The sequence below is a fragment of the Macaca thibetana genome, chromosome 7 (assembly GCF_024542745.1).
Source record: "Macaca thibetana thibetana isolate TM-01 chromosome 7, ASM2454274v1, whole genome shotgun sequence".
Lineage (NCBI taxonomy): Eukaryota > Metazoa > Chordata > Mammalia > Primates > Cercopithecidae > Macaca > Macaca thibetana.
In genome coordinates this window covers 148,893,739-148,912,789 of record NC_065584.1, presented here as the reverse complement: position 1 = coordinate 148,912,789, position 19,051 = coordinate 148,893,739, and the positions used below count along the sequence as shown (strand labels likewise).

General features: G+C 44.0%; 3 protein-coding genes across 8 annotated transcripts in view; 1 reads left to right on the top strand and 2 right to left on the bottom strand.

Moving 5' to 3' along the window:
• ZNF609 (zinc finger protein 609) overlaps positions 1 to 10,721 on the bottom strand; it is a 241,570-nt gene extending 230,849 nt beyond the window's left edge. The window contains exon 1 of one of the 3 annotated variants that reach the window (XM_050795912.1): positions 10,472 to 10,721. The gene's annotated coding sequence lies outside the window, so the exon portion shown is untranslated. Of the gene's footprint in view, positions 1 to 658; positions 10,080 to 10,471 lie in introns of those variants that run through there. The other 2 variants (XM_050795915.1, XM_050795914.1) reach the window with 2 other exon arrangements.
• Positions 1 to 19,051, top strand: part of PPIB (peptidylprolyl isomerase B) — a 445,571-nt gene that overhangs the window by 83,340 nt on the left and 343,180 nt on the right. The window contains exon 1 of one of the 2 annotated variants that reach the window (XM_050796036.1): positions 4,099 to 4,103. The exons of the other annotated variant lie outside the window; for it this stretch is intronic. The gene's annotated coding sequence lies outside the window, so the exon portion shown is untranslated. Of the gene's footprint in view, positions 1 to 4,098; positions 4,104 to 19,051 lie in introns of those variants that run through there. 2 annotated transcript variants of the gene reach the window in all.
• TRIP4 (thyroid hormone receptor interactor 4) overlaps positions 16,710 to 19,051 on the bottom strand; it is a 101,598-nt gene continuing 99,256 nt past the window's right edge. For all 3 annotated transcript variants that reach the window (XM_050795950.1, XM_050795952.1, XM_050795951.1), the window contains one exon: positions 16,710 to 17,015. In XM_050795950.1, coding sequence (XP_050651907.1) covers positions 16,948 to 17,015 — 68 coding nt within the window. In that variant the 3' untranslated portion in view covers positions 16,710 to 16,947. The remainder of the gene's footprint in view (positions 17,016 to 19,051) is intronic.

Genomic DNA, 19,051 nt, shown 5'->3' with positions numbered 1-19,051 from the left:
AGGCTGAGGCAGGAGAATGGCGTGAACCCGGGAGGCGGAGCTTGCAGTGAGCCGAGATTGCACCACTGCACTCCAGCCTAGGCAACACAGCGAGACTCCGTCTCAAAAACAAAACAAAACAAACAAACAAACAAAAAAAACTGCTTGAAAGCGGCCAGGCGCAGTGGCTCACGCCAATAATCCCAACACTTTGGGAGGCCAAGGCAGGCAGATCATGAGTTCAGGAGTTCGAGACCAGCCTGACCAACATAGTGAAACCCTGTCTCTACTAAAAATACAAAAATTGGCCAGGCATGGTGGCACACGCCTGTAATCCCAGCTACTCAGGAGACTGAGGCAGGAGAATTGCTTGAACCCAGGAGGCGGAGGTTGCAGTGAACCAAGATCGCGCCAACGCACTCCAGCCTGGGCAACAGAGTGACTTCGTCTCAAAAAAAAAAAAAAAAACCGCTTGAAAGCAAATACTTCGTAACACTACTCATTACTCTCAATCTGAAAGTTCCTGAAACACTTACCAACCAACCAGTTTTTAATTTCTCGTCTCTTTTAGGAGGGTATTTCAGAGATACCCCCTTGTTCGTCATACGTCACCAAATGTCATCAATGTGCATTTTCAGCATTAAAAATAACGTCATTGGCTGGGTGCAGTGGCTCACACCTGTAATTCCAGCACTTTGGGAGGCTGAAGCAGGAGGATGGCTTGAGCCTAGGAGTTCAAGACTAGCCTGAGCAACATGGCAAACATCATCTCTACAAAAAAAAAATACAAAAATTAGCCAGGCGTGGTGGCACACTTTTGTAGTCCCAGCTACTTGGAAGGCTGAGGTGAACCCACTAGGTCAAGGTTGGGTAAGACCCTGTCAAAAATATATAAATAACAACATAATTTTATTTTCTGAACAAAACACTCTGGGCAACTCAACTTATACTCGTCCCAAGAAGTTAATTCAAAGTAGAGCTTCTACTGACTAGTCAAAAGTGGAAAAATACCCAACTAACCTCCATAATCAGTCCAATTTAGCTCCCAGATTTCAGATATAATAGATTATTACCTCCTTGACTCAACTTACAAAGTTACTTCTTATTGATAGATGGCAAATCCTTCCAGGTACAACTTTCTTCTCACAAGCTAAGGTTCCTATTCTGCAGCTTTCTCGAACTCCTGACGTCAACCTGAGCCACCCGCCTCGGCCTCTCAAAGTGCTGGGATTACAGGCGTGAGCCACCACGCTAGGCCAGCTTTTTTTGCAGCTTTCTCATTTCCACTCCTATGTCTTAAACACACTAGAAAAAGATGTATGTGGCAAGTTGGTGAGCCTGCAGAATGAGGCTACAAAACCCTCCAAAAAAAGATGGCCTAATAAAAAGTCCAGCTTTCCAAACAAATCAAAGAGTAGTGAGAGTCAAGCCCCAGGGAGCTGAAATTGCACTCATTAGCCCTTCTGAATACAATACTGGCTATATTTTTGACATAGCAATAGGAAAAAAAAAAAAAAAAGCTCACTTATGTCAAAAACTTTTGTCCTGTTCTTCCACCATAATCTATAATTTTTTTTTTTTTTTTTTTGGAAACAGGGTCTTGCTCTGTCACTAAGGCTGAAGTGCGGTGGTGAGATCACAGCTCACTGCAGCCTCGACCTCCCGGGCTCAAGCGATCCTCCCATCTCTGCTTCTTGAGGAGCTGGGACCACAGTGCACAACACCTGGCTAATTATTTACTTACTTATTGAAACGGCATTTCTCTCCTGTTGCCCAGGCTGGAGTACAATGGCTTGATATTGGCTCACTGCAACTTCTACCTCCCAAGTTCAAGTGATTCTCCTGCCTCAGCCTCCCAAATAGCTGGGATTACAGGCATGCACCACCATGCATGGCTAATTTTGTATTTTTAGTAGAGACAAGGTTTCTCCATGTTGGCCAGGCTGAATTTTTTTTTTTTTTTTTTTTTTTTTTTTAAGATATGAGGCCTCTCTGTTGCCCAGGCTGGTCTCCAACTCCTGGGCTCAAGTGATCCTCCTGCCTCAGCCTCCCAAAGTGCTAGGACTACAGGTGTCAACCCGACTCTCAATCCTGGTATTCTGAAGTTCTACAGCTAAATGGAACCACAGTGATCATCCTGTCTAATATGTTCATTTTACAGATGAGGCACATGAAAACAGGGGCATGACTTGCACAAGGTCAAAGAGCTAATTAGAGGCATAGTAATGATCAGAATCTGAGTTTCATGACTCTCAATTCTATGATTTTTTTCCCCTCTATTCTTTGAAAAGCTATACTAGCCAGGCATGGTGGCTCATGCCTGTGGCTTGAGTCCAGGAGTTCAAGACCAGCCTGGACAACCAGGCTGGAATGCAGTGGCACACAACATAGTAAGACTCCATCTCTACAAAAACAATTTAAAAATTGGGCTGGTCATAGTGGCTCACGCCTATAATCTCAGCACTTTGGGAGGCCAAGGTGGGAGGGTAGCTTGAGCCCAGGAGTTCCAGACAAGCCTGGGCAACACAGTGAAACAAAAAACACAAAAAAATTAGCCAGGTGTGGCAGCATCGAGGCTGGAATGAGCTGTGATTGTGCCATTGCACTCTAGCCTAGGCAACAGAGTGAGACCCTGTCTCAAGGAAGGAGAAGGAGGAGGAGGAGAGAAGAGGGAAGGAAGGAAGAAGGGAAGGAAGGGAGGGAGGGAGGGAAAGAAAGGGAGAAAGAGAGAAAAAGAAAGAGAAAGAAAGGAAGGAAGGAAAAGCAAGAAAGCAAGAAAGAGACAGAGAAAGGGAAAGGAAGGAAGGAAGGAGAGAGAAAGAGAGAAAGAAAGAAAGGAAAGGAAAGGAAAAGGAAAGGAAAGGACGGACGAAGGGAGGAAAAAAAAATTAGCTGGCTGTAGTGGTGCCTGCCTGTACTTCCAAATCCTTGGGAGGCTGAGGTGGGAGAATTGCTTGAGTTCAGGAGGTTGAGCCTGCAGTGAGCTGTGATGGTGATTGTGCCACTATGCTCCAGCCTGGTGACACAGCAAGACCCTGTCTCAAAAAAGAAAAAGAAAAAAAAAAAAAGCATACTAGTAAAGAAAACATAATACTCTAGACAATATTTTAACTATAACAAAGACACAGAAAAATAAAATTTCATCCGCATAAAGAGAAGTGTTAGAACAGAGGCAGCAACATTTGTTCATATAGTACAGGGGTTACTTAAGGCACATATTTTCTTTTTTTTTTTTTTGACAGAGTCTTGCTCTGTTGCCAGGCTGGAATGCAGTGGCATGATCTCTGCTCACTGCAACCTCCATCTCTCAGATTCAAGCAATTCTCCCGCCTCAGCCTACCGAGAAGATGGGACTAAAGGCGTGCGCCACCAAGCCCAGCTAATTTTTGTATTTTTAGTAGAGACGGGATTTCACCATGTTGGCCAGGATGGTCTCGATTCCTTGACCTCATGATCCGCCTTCCAAAGTGCTTAGATTACAGGCGTGAGCCACCGCACCTGGCCGAGGCACATATTTTCTAAAGTATTTCATTAATTACCACCTGCTAGAATTTATGTCTTGTGTTTCCATCAAATTACCTCCTTAAAAGCAGGCCACAGTGACACTTGTGGCAAAGATCAGAAAAGTGATACTTCTGGCATAGATAACTGATGGTACAAAAGGAATCCACAAAGGTGATGCCAACAATCAAGAAGAAAGCACTGAAGAAGGGGTAGAGATATTGCTGGGAGCAAGTATTCCTGAAAATGGAATAATAAAAAAAAAAACCAAAGTAGTTGGCCAGACACTAATGACTAGAGAACACAATAAAAAGAAGGCAGTTTCAGAGCTTGCTTGGCATCAGACAGCTCTCACCTGCAAAAGAAAGAAGGAAAAAGTTCTCAGAGACAAGAGAAAAATCCTAGGTTTGTCCCTGAGTGATGGACTAAATATGACCTGATAGGTATTTGCCATCTCTTATTTCTGGGACTCTGATCCAAGAACAAACAGCAAGAGAACCATGAAAAATTAGCCCTGTTGGATCTGGAGTTCTGCCTTGACAAGATATAAAGCTCATTCATAGATCTGACTGTGCTCATGAGACTGCAGCTCAACTCCTGCTGCTAGAGCAAAGGGAGGGGGGAAGAAAGAAAGGGGTGAGAGAGAAGGAGGTGGAGGATCTGGGTTGTGACTATAATAGCTACAGTAATTAGTGTTTCCAAGCTGCTAGAGAAGTCTTCAGGGTAGAGAAGTGGGATAAGAGATGGGGGTGGGAGAGAGGTAAAAGGAAGCAAACTACTGAGAGTGCTAGGAAAGGATAAGTGGTTTGTGAACAGTCTTAATAAAACAAACACAAAAACTGCCATAGCTTCATATGAGGAAATCAAGAACTTGACATTCTTTCCTAGAAGTGAATACTAAACAACTAACTGCTGTCACTAGGCTTCCACTTAAAGCTAGCTTATAAACCAGGTTTAGGTAGATTACTGCAAATGTCCCGTCTACACAGTGCTCCATAGGCCCTGACCTGAGTCATAGTTTGGCCTCACTTTCCCTCAAAGAGCCTTCACTCCACTTGTGCTGTGGGAAAGAGAGTTCTGAACTTTAAAACAGTTCATATGGCTCATTTCTCTTCAATCACCCGTTAATTAGTACCCTGTGAATTCCATTAGGTCCTGTGTGTATGTTTCAAGAGAAGGGGCACACAACCTGTTGGCCTAATATAGAAAATGAATGGAAGGCACTAAAAAGGTCAGAAAATAAACACAAAGTTACTTGCTTATAAGTTTTAGGCTCTATGGCATTGCCTACTGGTGGCACGAACATATGAAAGAGAAAATCATATTAACAGAAGGTGATAATCTATAAAAAAAAAAAACCTGAATTTTCAGAAAACCTCAAATAGACTTTTCCCAAGTTATAGGAAATGCTATACTCCCCACCAACTTTTTTTTTTTTTTTTTGAGACAGGGTTTCACTCTTGTTGACCAGGCTGGAGTGCGATGGCACAATCTCAGCTCACTGCAACCTCCACCTCCCGGTTCAAGCGATTCTCCTGCCTCGGCCTCCCGAGTAGCTGGAATTACTATAGGCGTGCACCACCACGCCTGGCTAATTTTTGTATTATTAGTAGAGACGGAATTTCACCATGTCAGCCAGGCTGGTCTCAAACTCCTGACCTCAGATGATCTGCCCGCCTCAGCCTCCCAAAGTGCTAGGATTACAGGCATGAGCCACTGCACCCAGCCTATATCCATTTTTTTTTTTTTTTTTGAGACAGAGTCTCCCTCTATTGCCCAGGCTGGAGTGCGGTGGAGCAATCTCGGCTCACTGCAAGCTCCGCCTCCTGGGTTCACACCATTCTCCTGCCTCAGCCTCCCAACTAGCTGGAACTACAGGCACCCGCCACTATGCCCGGCTAATTTTTTGTATTTTTAGTAGAGACGGGGTTTCACCATGTTAGCTAGGATGGTCTCAATCTCCTGACCTTGTGATCCGCCCACCTCAGCCTCCCAAAGTGCTGGGATTACAAGCGTGAGCCACCGAACCCGGCCCTATATCCGTTTTTAAGATAAATATTTAGTGCTGATGTTTCTTAACATTATTTGTTCTGGTGACAACTTGGTTCTAACAAGTGATGTTAATGTCAATGTCAGGGAAGAGTTACAAAGGTGCTGGGAGAAACTAAAAATTGAAGAAAAAAAAAAAACTGGCAGGGCGTGATGGCTCACACCTGTAATCCCAGCACTTTGGGAGGCCGAGGCGGGTGGATCACCTGAGTCGGGAGCTCGACAGCAGCCTGGCCAACATGATGAAACCCCATCTCTACTAAAAATACAAAAATTAGCTGGGCTTGGTGGTGGGCGCCTGTAGTCCCAGCTATTCGGGAGGCTGACCCAAGGAATCGCTTGAACCTGGGAGACAGAGGTTGCAGTGAGCCGAGATCGCACCATTATACACCAGCCTAGGCAACAGGAGCGAAACTCCGTCTTAAAAAAAGAAAAAACAAAAAAACAAAAAAAACAGAAAACTGAAGAGATGCAAACTTCACGTGGGGAAATATATTCATAATATAAAAACACATGCAAATGTCTTGAGTAAGGCATGTCAGGAACACTTACACAAAAAATCAATTACATCATTTGCATAAAACCTATTAGGTATCCACCCAGTAGGCTAAATCTTTTTCACCACACTGAAAGCAAGGAATTTTCTCCTTCCCATTTCCCTTTAATAAACAAGTACTAGAAACACTGAATTACCACTATTTCCCTCCCAAGCCAGAACTCCCATAAATACAATAGAGCAGTGTAGGGCCATGTCTAGGGCATGCTACTCAGTGATCGAAAAAACCACAGATACAGAAGAATCTCTTTCTCTATTCTATTACCATCTTACTAACAAATCAACAAGCATTAAGAAATGTGAAACAAAGTGCAATTTCACACATACAAACTGAACCTAAACCACAGAAGACCAAGTATTTTCTTGTCACTGTGGCATGTGATTCTTCAACCACCTGCTCAGTAATCCCTCTTCAGCTGCACAGCTGCTGCCAATTCCACATGCCCAGCTAGGCAGGTGCTTTGGTGAATTACCTGTTCCCTAGTGAAAAGAGTCCTTCACTGACACTTAGTGGACCCAGAACCTGCCAATCAACATCACCTATCTTCATTTTGTCTGTCACAGACTTTTATAAGGAAGGTATCATGAAGGCGTATTTAATACACTATGATATTTTGCATTTTGTGGGGTTTTTGTTTGTTGGTTTGTTTTAAAGGAAACTGATTTTGAAAAATCAAGTAGAAGAGAGAATTAAGTGACTGAAAAGAAAACTTCCCACACAATATAAGGCTACTTTATCTCAGGCTAGTTCCATCTGCTTGACAGTATTCCCATCCATGACCAGTTTTCCATAAGGGAAGTAACAATTGCTTCTAAGTAGGAGAAAAGGGCAGTACAAGTACTAAGGTACCTGGCAAAGAAGTAAATACAAAGAGGAAGCAGAGTGGGAACTTCTGGAGAACACATATCATTGCTATACTTAGTCTCCATGGCTAAGCTCAGGCAATAGTGTTCTGAGTCAAATAAATAAGGAGTGGCACTTCCACTTGACAGAGCAATCAGTAAACCCCTCAACAAATTATCGTGTTCCAGTCATTTAGTTGCTATATGCTAATTGCTACATAATTGCTACCAGGAGCCAAAATTATGCTTCCATATCCTCACGAAATAAGCACTAATCTGTCCAACTTTCTAGACCTCTATCACAGGGAAATTTTTTTCTACCAAGAAGCTGGGTGGGGTGGTTGTGGGGGAATCCAAAGCACTCTTTGAATGATGGTTACAATCAGAAGACTCGCATGAGATTCCTTGTGGCAAGGGCCCAACTCTGAAGCCACTAAATCTAATCAGGACAAATTTAATCTGAGGCTTCTGCCTTCACTGTCACCTGACAGCATTGAGAAATAAATGCTAAGAGCCCAAGAGCAAAAAGCTTTGGACTCAGTTTAGCTGAGGCTTCACTCAAATATGCCTAGAACACAGAGTTGGAAATAGTCTAAAGACAGACAACACCTCCAGTAAGGCCTGAAGACAGTTCTGTTATCGAAAAATATATAAAGGTCAGAACAACCTGTTCCCTCCTCTCAAAGGCCCAACATCTAAGTGGCAGGGCATCATTTAAAGAAACTCACTGAAATAAAGGGATAAGGGAGGCACCACAGGCAGACTCACTGCCTCAGAAAGACCTTTACCAAAACCAAAGGCTAAAGTTCTTATTCAACAATATCCTATGGGAAATGGTTGGCTATTGTGTACACAGTACATTATATACAATTCCCCACTCACAATGAGTTTTACTTCTAATCTCTTTTTAAAGAAAAGTTGTATTTAATGTTCTAAATGGAAACCCCTTTTCCAGGCCCAAATAATTTTTTTTTTTTTTTTTTTTTTTGAGACAAGGTCCTGGTCTATCACCCAGGCTGGAGTACAGCGGTGCAATCACGGCTCACTGCAGCCTCAACCTCCTGGGCTCAATGAGATCTTTCTACCTCGGCCTCCCAAGTAGCTGTGACCACAGGCGTATGCCACTACACCCAGCTAATATTTTTTATATTTTTTGTTGAGATGGGGTTTTGCCGTGTTGCCCAAGCTGGTCTCAAACTCCTGAACTCAAGTGATCTTCCACCTCAGCCTCCTGAGTAGCTGGGACCACTGGCATGTCCCACTATGCCCAGCTAGCTTTATTTTTTTTAATTTTTGTAGAGATGGGTTCTCACTATGTTGCCCAGGCCATTCTCAAACTCCTAGGCTCAAGTGATACTCCTGCCTCAGCCTCCCAAAGCGCTGGGATTACAGGTGTGTGCACCATGCCTGGTCCCAAATAATTTTTTACACAACTAATAGTACATAAACATTATTTGGGCACTTCTATCAGATATGTACAATAGCATTCCTTCTAGTTTGTTCTCATACTTCTCTAATTATCCCTAAGACCTATACATTTTTTCAAAAATGTTTATTTCTTTGGCAAATTTCTTCTTAGTAGAGAGGTAGATACAGACTTTTGCACAATGAGCAAGTCATGTCCTTTCATTAGAGTTAAAATAAATATTGAAAGGTTTGTTCCCACAGCCCTTGCCCAGACAGGCAAATTCTGTGGCTTTTTTATTGTGCTATTATCATTGACCAGGAAGTCACCATTAAAAAGGTACTTGGTTCTTGACTTTTTTATTTTTTATTTTTAAAGAAACAGGGTCTTGCTTTGTTGCCCAAGGCTGGTCTTGAACTCCTGGGATCCAGCCATCCTCTGGCTTCATTCTCCCAAATTGCCGACATTACAAGCATGAGCCACTGCACCTGGGCTTGACTCCCCATCTTAACCCTGCACAGGTTTTTAGTGGTATTCCTAAACAAACAAAAATCACTGCCATGAGTGTTCCATTTATATAAAAGAATTAAATATGATGATTCAACTAAGAGTAGAACCTTCCCTTGAAGTCTTCTTCCTTAAGGGTCTGAAACAAACATCATAGTTGAGTCTACCAGACACTATTCCTTCACAACTTAGTACAGGCTAGCCAAAGAGGCAGGCACAACATGGCTGGCATCCCCTATTCTTCTGAAAAATGTGTGCCAATGAGCTCTGCATTGTTCCTCACTCAAAAAGAAGAGCCTTTCTGTCTGGCCTCCTCCAATGGCAAGCCCCAGTCTGGAAAAGGAAGAAAATGGCACTGAGGAGCCTGGGAGATGGAGCATATCCAAAGCTCTCAGACAAGACTTGAACCTATGACCTTCACTGTGTACACAATAGGCGGGTGAGAGGGACCGGTTTATCTCTGCTGCAGCAGTTCTCAGCCCTGGGGTAGCACTCCCGATAAAATGACACGACTATTGTGTGTGGCAGCAGAACAGTCATCTCCTCACAACAGCCTAAACCAGCACTCCCTCCCCCAAGACAAAGCAGCAGGGGTGAAATTAACTCAAGGCTGCAGAGCAAAGCCTAATACAGAAAAAGGAGGCCTGTAGGGGCTTGGGGACTCTCCTCAACCCCTGAGGCTCTGGACACATGGCTGGAAACAGACAGGCTTTTTTCCCCATCTTTCCCACTCTGATTTAGGTAGGGAGCTGTTTCTTAGAGAATTTAATCATCTGTGATTTGTTCAGAAATATTCCCCCTGAAGGGCTCTGATCTCTCCACCCTGTGTGAGCCTAATTCCTAGAAGCTGAAATGACTGTTTGCTGCTGCCTGTTTCACAAACACACATTAATTGGTCAGATGTGTCTCCTCCTCCTCAACCCCAGAGGGAGGAAGGAGAATCTGAGCAAAGCACAGAGATGATCCAACCGTAATTACACATAAAGGGAAAAGAGGGCAGCATGGATTTTCCAAACAGGATAGGGTCACAAACCCTCCCGGGGGTACAAGGATAGCAGTTAAGGTCCAGGCCCAGGGATCCCTCCATCTTGAAGAAAAGGACAGGAGTAAATGTGACCTGAAGACTGTTAGGGGCACACACCCACAACCTTCTTACTGCACGATCCCAGCCACCTTGCTCCCTACTCCTGGGTCACGCACACGTCCTGCTTCCGACCCTATGCTCTGAACAACCCCTGTTCCCCCCCCCACCCCCGCCAACTCCCTGACTGGCCCCAGTCGCCCTGAGCGCCCTCAACGTACCCAGACTCGCCTCGGAAACTCTCTGGCCTGCTCCCATAACCTAGCCAGACCCTAATCCCCTCCCGTGCACCCCTACCCTCAGCCTGAACCGGCCCTGGCCACGCTTTGAACTTCACCCAGCGCCCCTCGACGCCCCCTCCCCCACCCACGCAACGACCCCCCCTACACACCTTCCCCTCGCTCCGCCCCAGCCCCCCCAACCCCCACTTCCTCCGTCAGGCAGCGCCGCCGCCCCCGGCCCCCATCAGCTCCCCTCAGCCCCGCGCCCCATCGGTGCCGCCGCCTCTTTCCTCCCCCAGTCCCGGCTCCACACAAAGCTCCGGACTCACCGCGCGGCCGGTCCCGGGAGCCGCCACCTCCGCCCGCCCGGGGCCCCGGGCCGTAGAGCCGCCGCTGCTACGGGGCCCAGGCCGCCATCCGTTCCCGCGGCCCCTCCCCCCCACCCCACCCCGGCTCCGGCTCTCCGCCCCCTCCCCGCGCCGCTCCGCCCCGCCCGGCCGGTGCCGCTGTGTCCGGGGCCGCGGGTCCCTCAGCCGCCGCCACCGCCGCCCCCGCCGCCGCGATCCGGGACAACCAGAGTCACCCGGAAGACACGGACACTGGATTACCAGGCCCTCGGATCCGGATTCCGCGCGTGTGTGGAGTCAGGAGCGGGTGAGCGCAGTGGAAACCCGGAACCTGGATGAAGGAGCGAAATCCTGGGTCTTGGAATGCGCGCTCACCGGGAGCCCAGATTAGGGAGTCTTAGCTCAGGGAATGCTGGAAAACCCGGCGTGCCGGTTAGAACCAAGATAAACTCAAAGAAACATGGATTGGAGAGCTCGAACCTAACGCTGTCCCCTCTTGGGCAGTAGAACTCTCGCTGGATCAGACTTCTTCATAGAGAGGTCTCTGGGCGGAGTATTGCACCTTATAATACAGAAGACACCTCTTCTGTAGTTGTCCTTCAACCACAGAGAGGAAAGGGTCGTAGGGAGTCTGAACATGGGCATCCACAAAGAACAGAGGAGCAATCACAGTTCCTGATGGTTTCATCCATTTTAGCACTTAGTTCAGCGAAGTACCAACCTCCTAATTTTTTATCCTTTGTTCTCCAGCTTTTTCTTTTAGGATTACCACTTACTTTTCTCCCCAAAGCACCCATTTCTAATCCCTCTATATATCCCTTTCCCCCTCACCATCCTATATCACTAAATCTTGTTGCCTTTTATTATCTAAAAGTCTTATTCTGTCCTTCTCCAACCCACCATTCTAAGGATTGTAGCTTTTATCTTTCCTTATCTGCCATTCATCTGTGATTGCCCAGCACACTATCTAATGCACAGTAGGCATTCAGTCCATGTTTAAGTGAGCCCTCCCACCCAGCTCTCACTTGTGAAACATCTATTCATGACGACCTCCTAAGACTTCCACCTCATTCCATAGCAAACAAATTTACCTTCTCAAGGCCTCCCACATCCTAGCCCCTATTATGTCCTTCCTGTGTCCTTGACCATTTTATTCTGCTTTGCATTTATCTTACCTTTTTTTCCCCTATCCTGAGGCATCCTTCAACAGTGCCACTCAAGATAGCATGTGACTTGGAGATAAAGTGAGGTCATAAAAAGACGGGGGAGGGGTTGATAGCTAAAGATAAAAACTAAACCTGTCTGGTCTAGGAAAAATAATCTCTCTTTGGTCAACCAGTAGTTACGTTGTTAGACAGTACAGGGGCAGAACTGATCCCAGGTGACAGCGAACTTCCAATGTATACTAGACAAAGTTACAAGTGAGGATTCAGCTACTTAGCAGGTGGAGACAGAGAAGGATTTAGTGTTTTAGACTTAGGCGTGATTTAATTAAGGATTAAACATTCCAGTAGTCATCTCCCACTGAAGGAGCATGACTCTGCCACTGGAGAGAACTAGACTGCAAAAATAGGGAATAAAGGAAAGTAAACATTCCTGCAGTGAACTCCAAGTTTTAGCCAGAGAAAGTTCTCAAGCCTGGAAGAACCACTAAAAATTTTCAAGTGATCAGATGTCCTACATAGTAAACAAATCTTAAGTTTTTATTTACTGTTCCTCTAGACCAAGGGTTGGCAAACTGCATCTCACAGGTCAAATCAGGCTCACCACCTGTTTTAGTATGTCCCATGAGCTAGAATGATTTTTACATTTTTAAACAGTTAAATAATCAGAAAACTATTTCATAATGTGAAAATGATATGAAATTCAAATTTCAGGCCAGGCGCGGTGGCTCACGCCCGTAATCTCAGCACTTTGGGAGGCTGAGGTGGGCGATCACGTGAGGTCGGGAATTCGAGACCAGGCTGACCAGCATGGAGAAACCCTGTAAAAATACAAAAGTAGCCAGGCATGGTGGCGCATGCCTGTAATCCTAGCTACTCGGGAGGCTGAGACAGCAGAATCGCTTGAACCCGGAGGCAGAGGTCACAGTGAGCCGAGATCTCGCCATTGCACTCCAGCCTGGGCAACAAGAGCAAAACCCTGTCTCACAAAAAAAAAAAAAGAAAGAAAGAAAGAAAAAGAAAAGAAATTCAAATTTGAGTGTCTGTAAATAGTTTTATTGGGCCGATGGCTCACACCTGTAATCCCAGCACTTTGGAAGGCCAAGGCGGGTGGATCACCTGAGGTCAGGAATTCGAGACCAGCTTGACCAACATGGAGAAACCCCATCTCTACTAAAAATACAAAGTTAGCTGGGCCTGGTGGCGCATGCCTGTAATCCCAGCTATTCGAGAGGCTGAGGCAAGACAATCACTTGAACCCAGGAGGTGGAGGTTGCAGTGAGCCAAGATCGCGCCATTGCACTCCAGCCTGGGCAACAAGAGTGAAACTGTCTCAAAAAACAAACAAACAAACAAAAAATAGTTTTATTGGCTCTAGCCAAGCTCTTTCATTTACATTATCATCTATAGATGCATTTTTACAACAGCAGAGTTGAACAGTTGAAACAAGGACTGCATGGCCTGTGTAAAGCCTAAAATATTTGCTATCTGACCCTTTCCAGAAAAAGTTTGCCAACCCCTGCTCCAGACAAGCACTATCCAACAGAACTTTTTGGAGCAATGGAAATGTTCTATATCTGTGCTGTCCAATGCAAAAGTCGCTAGCCACATGTAGCTATTTGAGCCCTTGAAATATGGTCAACAGTGACTGAATAACTGAATTCTTAATTTCATATAATTGAAATTTTCATAACCACAAGTGGCTAGTGGCTACCATAATAGACAGTACGGCTCTAGACTCTTAAATATTTTGTACTGATGCTTTTTTCTCTCCTTACGCCACAATCTTACTCCCTTCCTGTGACATTCCTCTATGTATTCTCAGGAACTCCCCACCACCCCACTGTTGCACAGTCCCACTCACTATGTACACATCCATTTTTCTGACCTCAAGCTAGGGTACACTTACTAGGTTGTCTCTCTGGACTCTCCATTGTCACAAATGAAGTCTGAAAATGGATCAGGTTATCAGTTGTCACCCTGTGAATTAAGCCACATTATGTACATACACATAAATGGACATTTACACAAGTTTCTTTGTGTCAGAGGATGGCACTGAGGCTGTATTCTTTCTTCTCTGCATGAGAGAAGTAGAAAAGTCCTCCACATGCTGGATCCCTTGTTGCTGCTGGTGCCTGTGGTATGGATCACCTCCCTCTGAACACATTCACAGAAGCTAAGAGCAGCAGATGTATACTTGCTATTTGAATCTCTAGGAAAAAAAATTCCTTCATCATTGGATTTTCTGTCCCTCACCAGGCCTAACAAACTGAAGTTAACTAATTTCTTTAGTTTAAGAGATTATTGCTTTTTGCTGGTCTTTTTGAGCTGGCTTTTTGAGAATAACCCCATACTGTCTCGATCTTGGCTAGGTGCATTTTTCAAATTTACTAAATTAAATGAAATCCACAATAATGGGCTTTAGTAGAGACAGTAAAGTGGAAAGAGATTACAGGTTATAATCCAAAGAAGCCATAACTTTGTAATTATTTGTAAAAATGGTTTTGAAGTCTAAATTTTTCACACTTACTTCCTAGGAAAAAATGAATTTATGTAAACTTCTGACTTAAAAGAGGGGATACCTAGTTTTCTTTTTCCAGATTAGCTATACCAAGAAACAAACAAAAACCCTTACTCTATTCCAAACATCTAACTGCAAAGCCAAGGCTTCCTACATTTGACCTTAGCCAAAAGGCCAAGAAGCAATAAAGCCAAGGCTTCCTAAACCCCGTCAGAGAGTCTCCAGTTTCATATATCACCTACTCTGACTTTATATAAATGAGACTGAGTCCTGCTGGAAAAACAAAAACAAAAAACCCAAAAAGCTAAGAAGTCGACAGCAATTGAACCCAACTATTCAAAAGGGGGTACAGATATTTAGACTGCAACAAAAAACCAGCTCAGAAATGTGAAACTTCCTTTAGGCCACGCTGTCCCAGAGTTACACAGTCAGAGCAAAGTGTTGTAAAGTACTAAAAGGCTATTCCTGGGCAAATTTGCACTCAGGCTGCTAAGAATTTCCACTAGGCTTTAAATTGTGCTATTCATCACTGAGCAATTGAAGGCCATCTACCCCCAAGTTTCTCCCACACTTCCTCCCTGGTGTCTCCACAAATAAAAGAGAGACCTTATACTACCACCACCATATGAACTAAAGACAGACTTTCACAGTCTAACCATGAAAAGGAGAAGTTTCCATGTTATTCTGCCATTTACTAATGAGGTTCCAGTTGCATATTTTGGATGCTGAGGTGGGTTCTTGTAAACTTGTAAAGTTCTTGTAAACTGTCTTATCTCAGCACACAAAATGGTTGCATAACCTGATCTGTCGCAGCTCCTGATGTTTTTCTTTCGGCATGCACACAGTCTATCCAGATGAAAAAATCAATCCAGACACCTCTCTGCTCAGGCTGTTGTTCAAATAAACATTTTTCCTCCCTCCCTAGGCTCTTCACCTCCTGCCTTCTAGTTTTATTTTGGTATTAAGAGAGCCAGACAACTCCAGCATAGAATTCAAGGTGCTACTGCTTAGTAAACTATTAGCTGCATAGGGAATCCAGGGTGGCTTCATTAATAGTAGGGTCTGTAGGAAGCCAGAAAGAGACTCCCCAGACATGCCCCCTGCCAAAGAAGTGGACATTAGTAGTCCTTTCCCCTTTCTCCAGAGGTTGAACAGAAAAAGGGAATACTACATGTTTGCATCACCGGAACAAGAATCGGGTGGGTTTTCCCTGGGAATCCAGAGTGATCAGGCCCTGCAAAACCAATGCCTAGAGCTATGCAACAAGCAGGGTTCACAGTTGAGTGAACATCAATGCATAATGAGTGGAGGCATTTCAATGCAAATAAACGCTGAATATGAAGGATTAAAGAAAGGGGAAATTAATCTTTTTCATAACACAGGGCACATTTTTTTCTCTCCCTTGCTCTCTCTAAGTCATGCACACAACTGCTGGAGGGAGTCCAACTTCCCCAGTGTGGTGGTGGTGTTTTATAAAAAGCAGAACATACACATTTAAGACCATGAATTTCCTCAGGATGCCAGCAACTGAGATTCTGACAGCTCTTCAGAACAGCCTCAGAAAGTGTTTCACTAAGGACGGCCAGACTGACAAGCAAAAACCTCATTTCAAACTAACCTCTTCTTTTTCCAAAGCACATAGCTTTCTGGGATGTGAATGGTTTAAAAGATTTGATTTCAGCATTTGGGGGGTATTTGGATGCGTTTATTAAGGCGATTTTATTTTTTAGTTTGTTTCTAATTGCCCCATCCAAGTGATGCTTTTGCAATACCAACAAAATAAATAGGGCAGCTTCATGCTGCTTTAGCAGGTGGCTCCATCTTCTCCCAGTCTGAACCATCCATATCCTGGCTTCTCAAACCCAAGAAGTGGAAGCACTTCTTCAGCTTATTCCTTCCAAAAAAAAAATTGCCAATGAGGGTTACTCAGCTTTTCACATTTCACTCAGACTGTTCAAGAGACATTGGATTGGAGCAGAAAACTTGTTACAAACCTTTTTGTCCCATCACAGGTTTGTATTAAGCACAGGATTCCTCAAACATCCTATTACTCTACAGATTATCCCTTTGATAAGAAACTTTAAAATCTGAGAGGATCCCTCAAAAAAAATAATTAACCTAGGTTAAACACTTTTTTTTCTTTTTTTTTTGAGACGGAGACTCACTCTGTCACCCAGGATGGGGTCCAGTGGCAGGATCTGGGCTCACTGCAAGCTCCGCCTCCCGGGTTCACGCCATTCTCCTGCCTCAGCCTTCCGAGTAGCTGGGACTACAGGCGCCCGCCACCACGCCCGGCTAACTTTTTTGCATTTTTAGTAGAGACGAGGTTTCACTGCGTTAGCCAGGATGGTCTTGATCTCCTGACCTCGTGAGCCACCCACCTCGGCCTCCCAAAGTGCTGGGATTACAGGCGTGAGCCACCGCTCCCGGCCATGTTAAACACTTTCTAACTACAAATACAAGTCTCGAAAAGGAAAGGAATTTCCAACTTGTTCCCATCTCTTTTGATACTATTCTGAGAAAAATGTCAAAAGACTTAGAATTTTTAAATAGGTTTTTATAAATAATGTATTCAAAGATTTTGACCCATTACATAAAGTAGGAATCCCACTCTTTAAGAAAAATATACAGGTTTTGGTAAGAGTTTAAGTTCTGAGATATTCAAGCCTGATGCCAAGCCTTTAGGTTTCTACTACTTCAATTCCAAAGGACCAGTAGATAGCAATTTTAGTATATAAAACTCCACTATGCTGTATAGTTCCTTTTCTCCTAGGTCAGACAGCTTTATTCTGCTTCATTAACCCCTTCTTTGCTCCTTGATGGATCTTGGAATCCAGTTTCCCTGTAAGGGAGAAAAAGAAGTCTCATTATTTATTTTTGTATTTGCAATGCAAATCTTTTGTAGCCTCCCAGGTCTTCTGGTTACTGTGTTCCTGTCACATTCAATTATCTTATTTCAGGACTCAGACACTTCCAAACTTCAGAATTTCATTCTGTAAGAATAAGGAAGCAATGGGAATACTGTACAGGGATACACAAATGCATACAATGAGTATTTGTCCTAAGAATCTAAGAAGTTAATTATTTCTAATTTTGTAGCTACTAGAAAAGAAATATCACATTTTTAAGGGTGTTCGATGCTAAGGCAAATTTTTAAGAATATACACATGCAATAAAGGAAGGCATTTCACACAGTGGGAAACCCATTCCTCTGACCTGTTAACTGGCTGAGCATAATGCATGAACCTTCACAGTGAGAAAAGCAGTTCAACACTCCTTTGCTGCCTCAGACTTAATAGGGGGAGTGACCTGCAACAGTGGAATAGAATCCACATGAATGCTTTACTGACAAAGGGCCCCTATCACCAGCTAAGAAGGTTAAAGGTCATAGGCTATATGACTCTCTAAGTATTAAACTTAGAAAACAAGCAACCTTCCCATCCCAGGTGACCCTAATGAAAGGTATATTACTGATGTGGTCTCTGACCTCTTCTCAGATCTACCAGGATAGAGTTTGGCTCAGTGGTAGCAGCCTTAGGAACCATTCATCTCATTAGGAGAATCTTAAGAGAATACCTGTCTGTCTGGCCTGAGAACAGTTTGGCAGTTTGCTTTCTCCCACAAAAAGTCTCATCTAAGTCAATAGTGATGCTTATGCTGAAAACAGAAACATAATTCAGTTCAGTCTCAGCACTAAAAAAAAAAAAACAAGCAGTCTTCCCCTTCAAAGGCAGCTGAGTATAGCACAGGCCCATGCCCATAACCACTGCCTCTCAATATGTTTTCATTTTCATTTGTTGCAGCAATCAGGCATAACAGAAGGAGCACTGGACTAAAAGTCAGAAGACCCAGGTTCTAGTCCACCCTCCTCTGGTATTAACTAGCTGTATGACCTGGGTGAGTCATTCAGATTCTCTGAATTTCAGTATTTTCACTTGTCCAATTAAGAATACATGTACTGACCATGGCACAGTAAGATTGTGAGAAAAATTAGCTTCAGCCTAACAAGTTTCCCTGTTTACTTAAATCTCCTCCTGTCTAACATTAGTCTGTCTGTGTGTCTCTCTTTGTTTATCTCTCTCTCTTTCAGGCTACACCTGCTTCTAGAAGAACATTATGTTCTTTTCTGGGCTTCCTCAGAAACCATCCACTAAGTGATACCCTGAATATCATTTAACAATAATCACAATGCTGTTGATTTTCATTTGGGCTTTAGAGCACAGGGCATTCCCAGGGATTTAGGAGTTCTTTTATCCCCTGTGCTTCCTGGCTGAAAACCTGAACATGTGCCAGCCATCTGGCAAAGAGCCCTGTTACAAGGCAAGTCAGCCTTTGTATCCCTAACACTACCATAGTAACTGCCAAATGGTAGATGCTCAATAAATGCTCTCACCAAATGAATTAAACAAAGGTAGACACTACACATTTCAAAACCTTTATATTATAGACAGTACTAAGTAACCACAAGTAGCAGATATCAGATAAATGTAAGAGTACAGATTGTAAAGGTGGTAGTACCCAGAGGTGAGTCTCATTCAGCTTTTTAGGACAAGCTAGGCCAGAATTTAGAATTCCATCTAGGACTCCAGACATCCAGTTGTCTGTATTGCATAAGTTGAAAGACTCTGTTTGTTTGTTTGTTTGTTTATTGAGACAGAGTCTCTGTCGCCCAGGCTGGAGTGCAATGGCGTGATCTCGGCTCACTGCAACCTCCACCACCGAGGTTCAAGCAATTATGCTGCCTTAGCCTCCCCTGTAGCTGGGACTACAGGTGTGTGCCATCACGCCCAGCTAATTTTTAAATTTTTTGGTAGAGATAGGGTTTCACCATGTTGGCCAGGTTGGTCTTGAACTCCTGACCTCAAGCAATTCCCCACC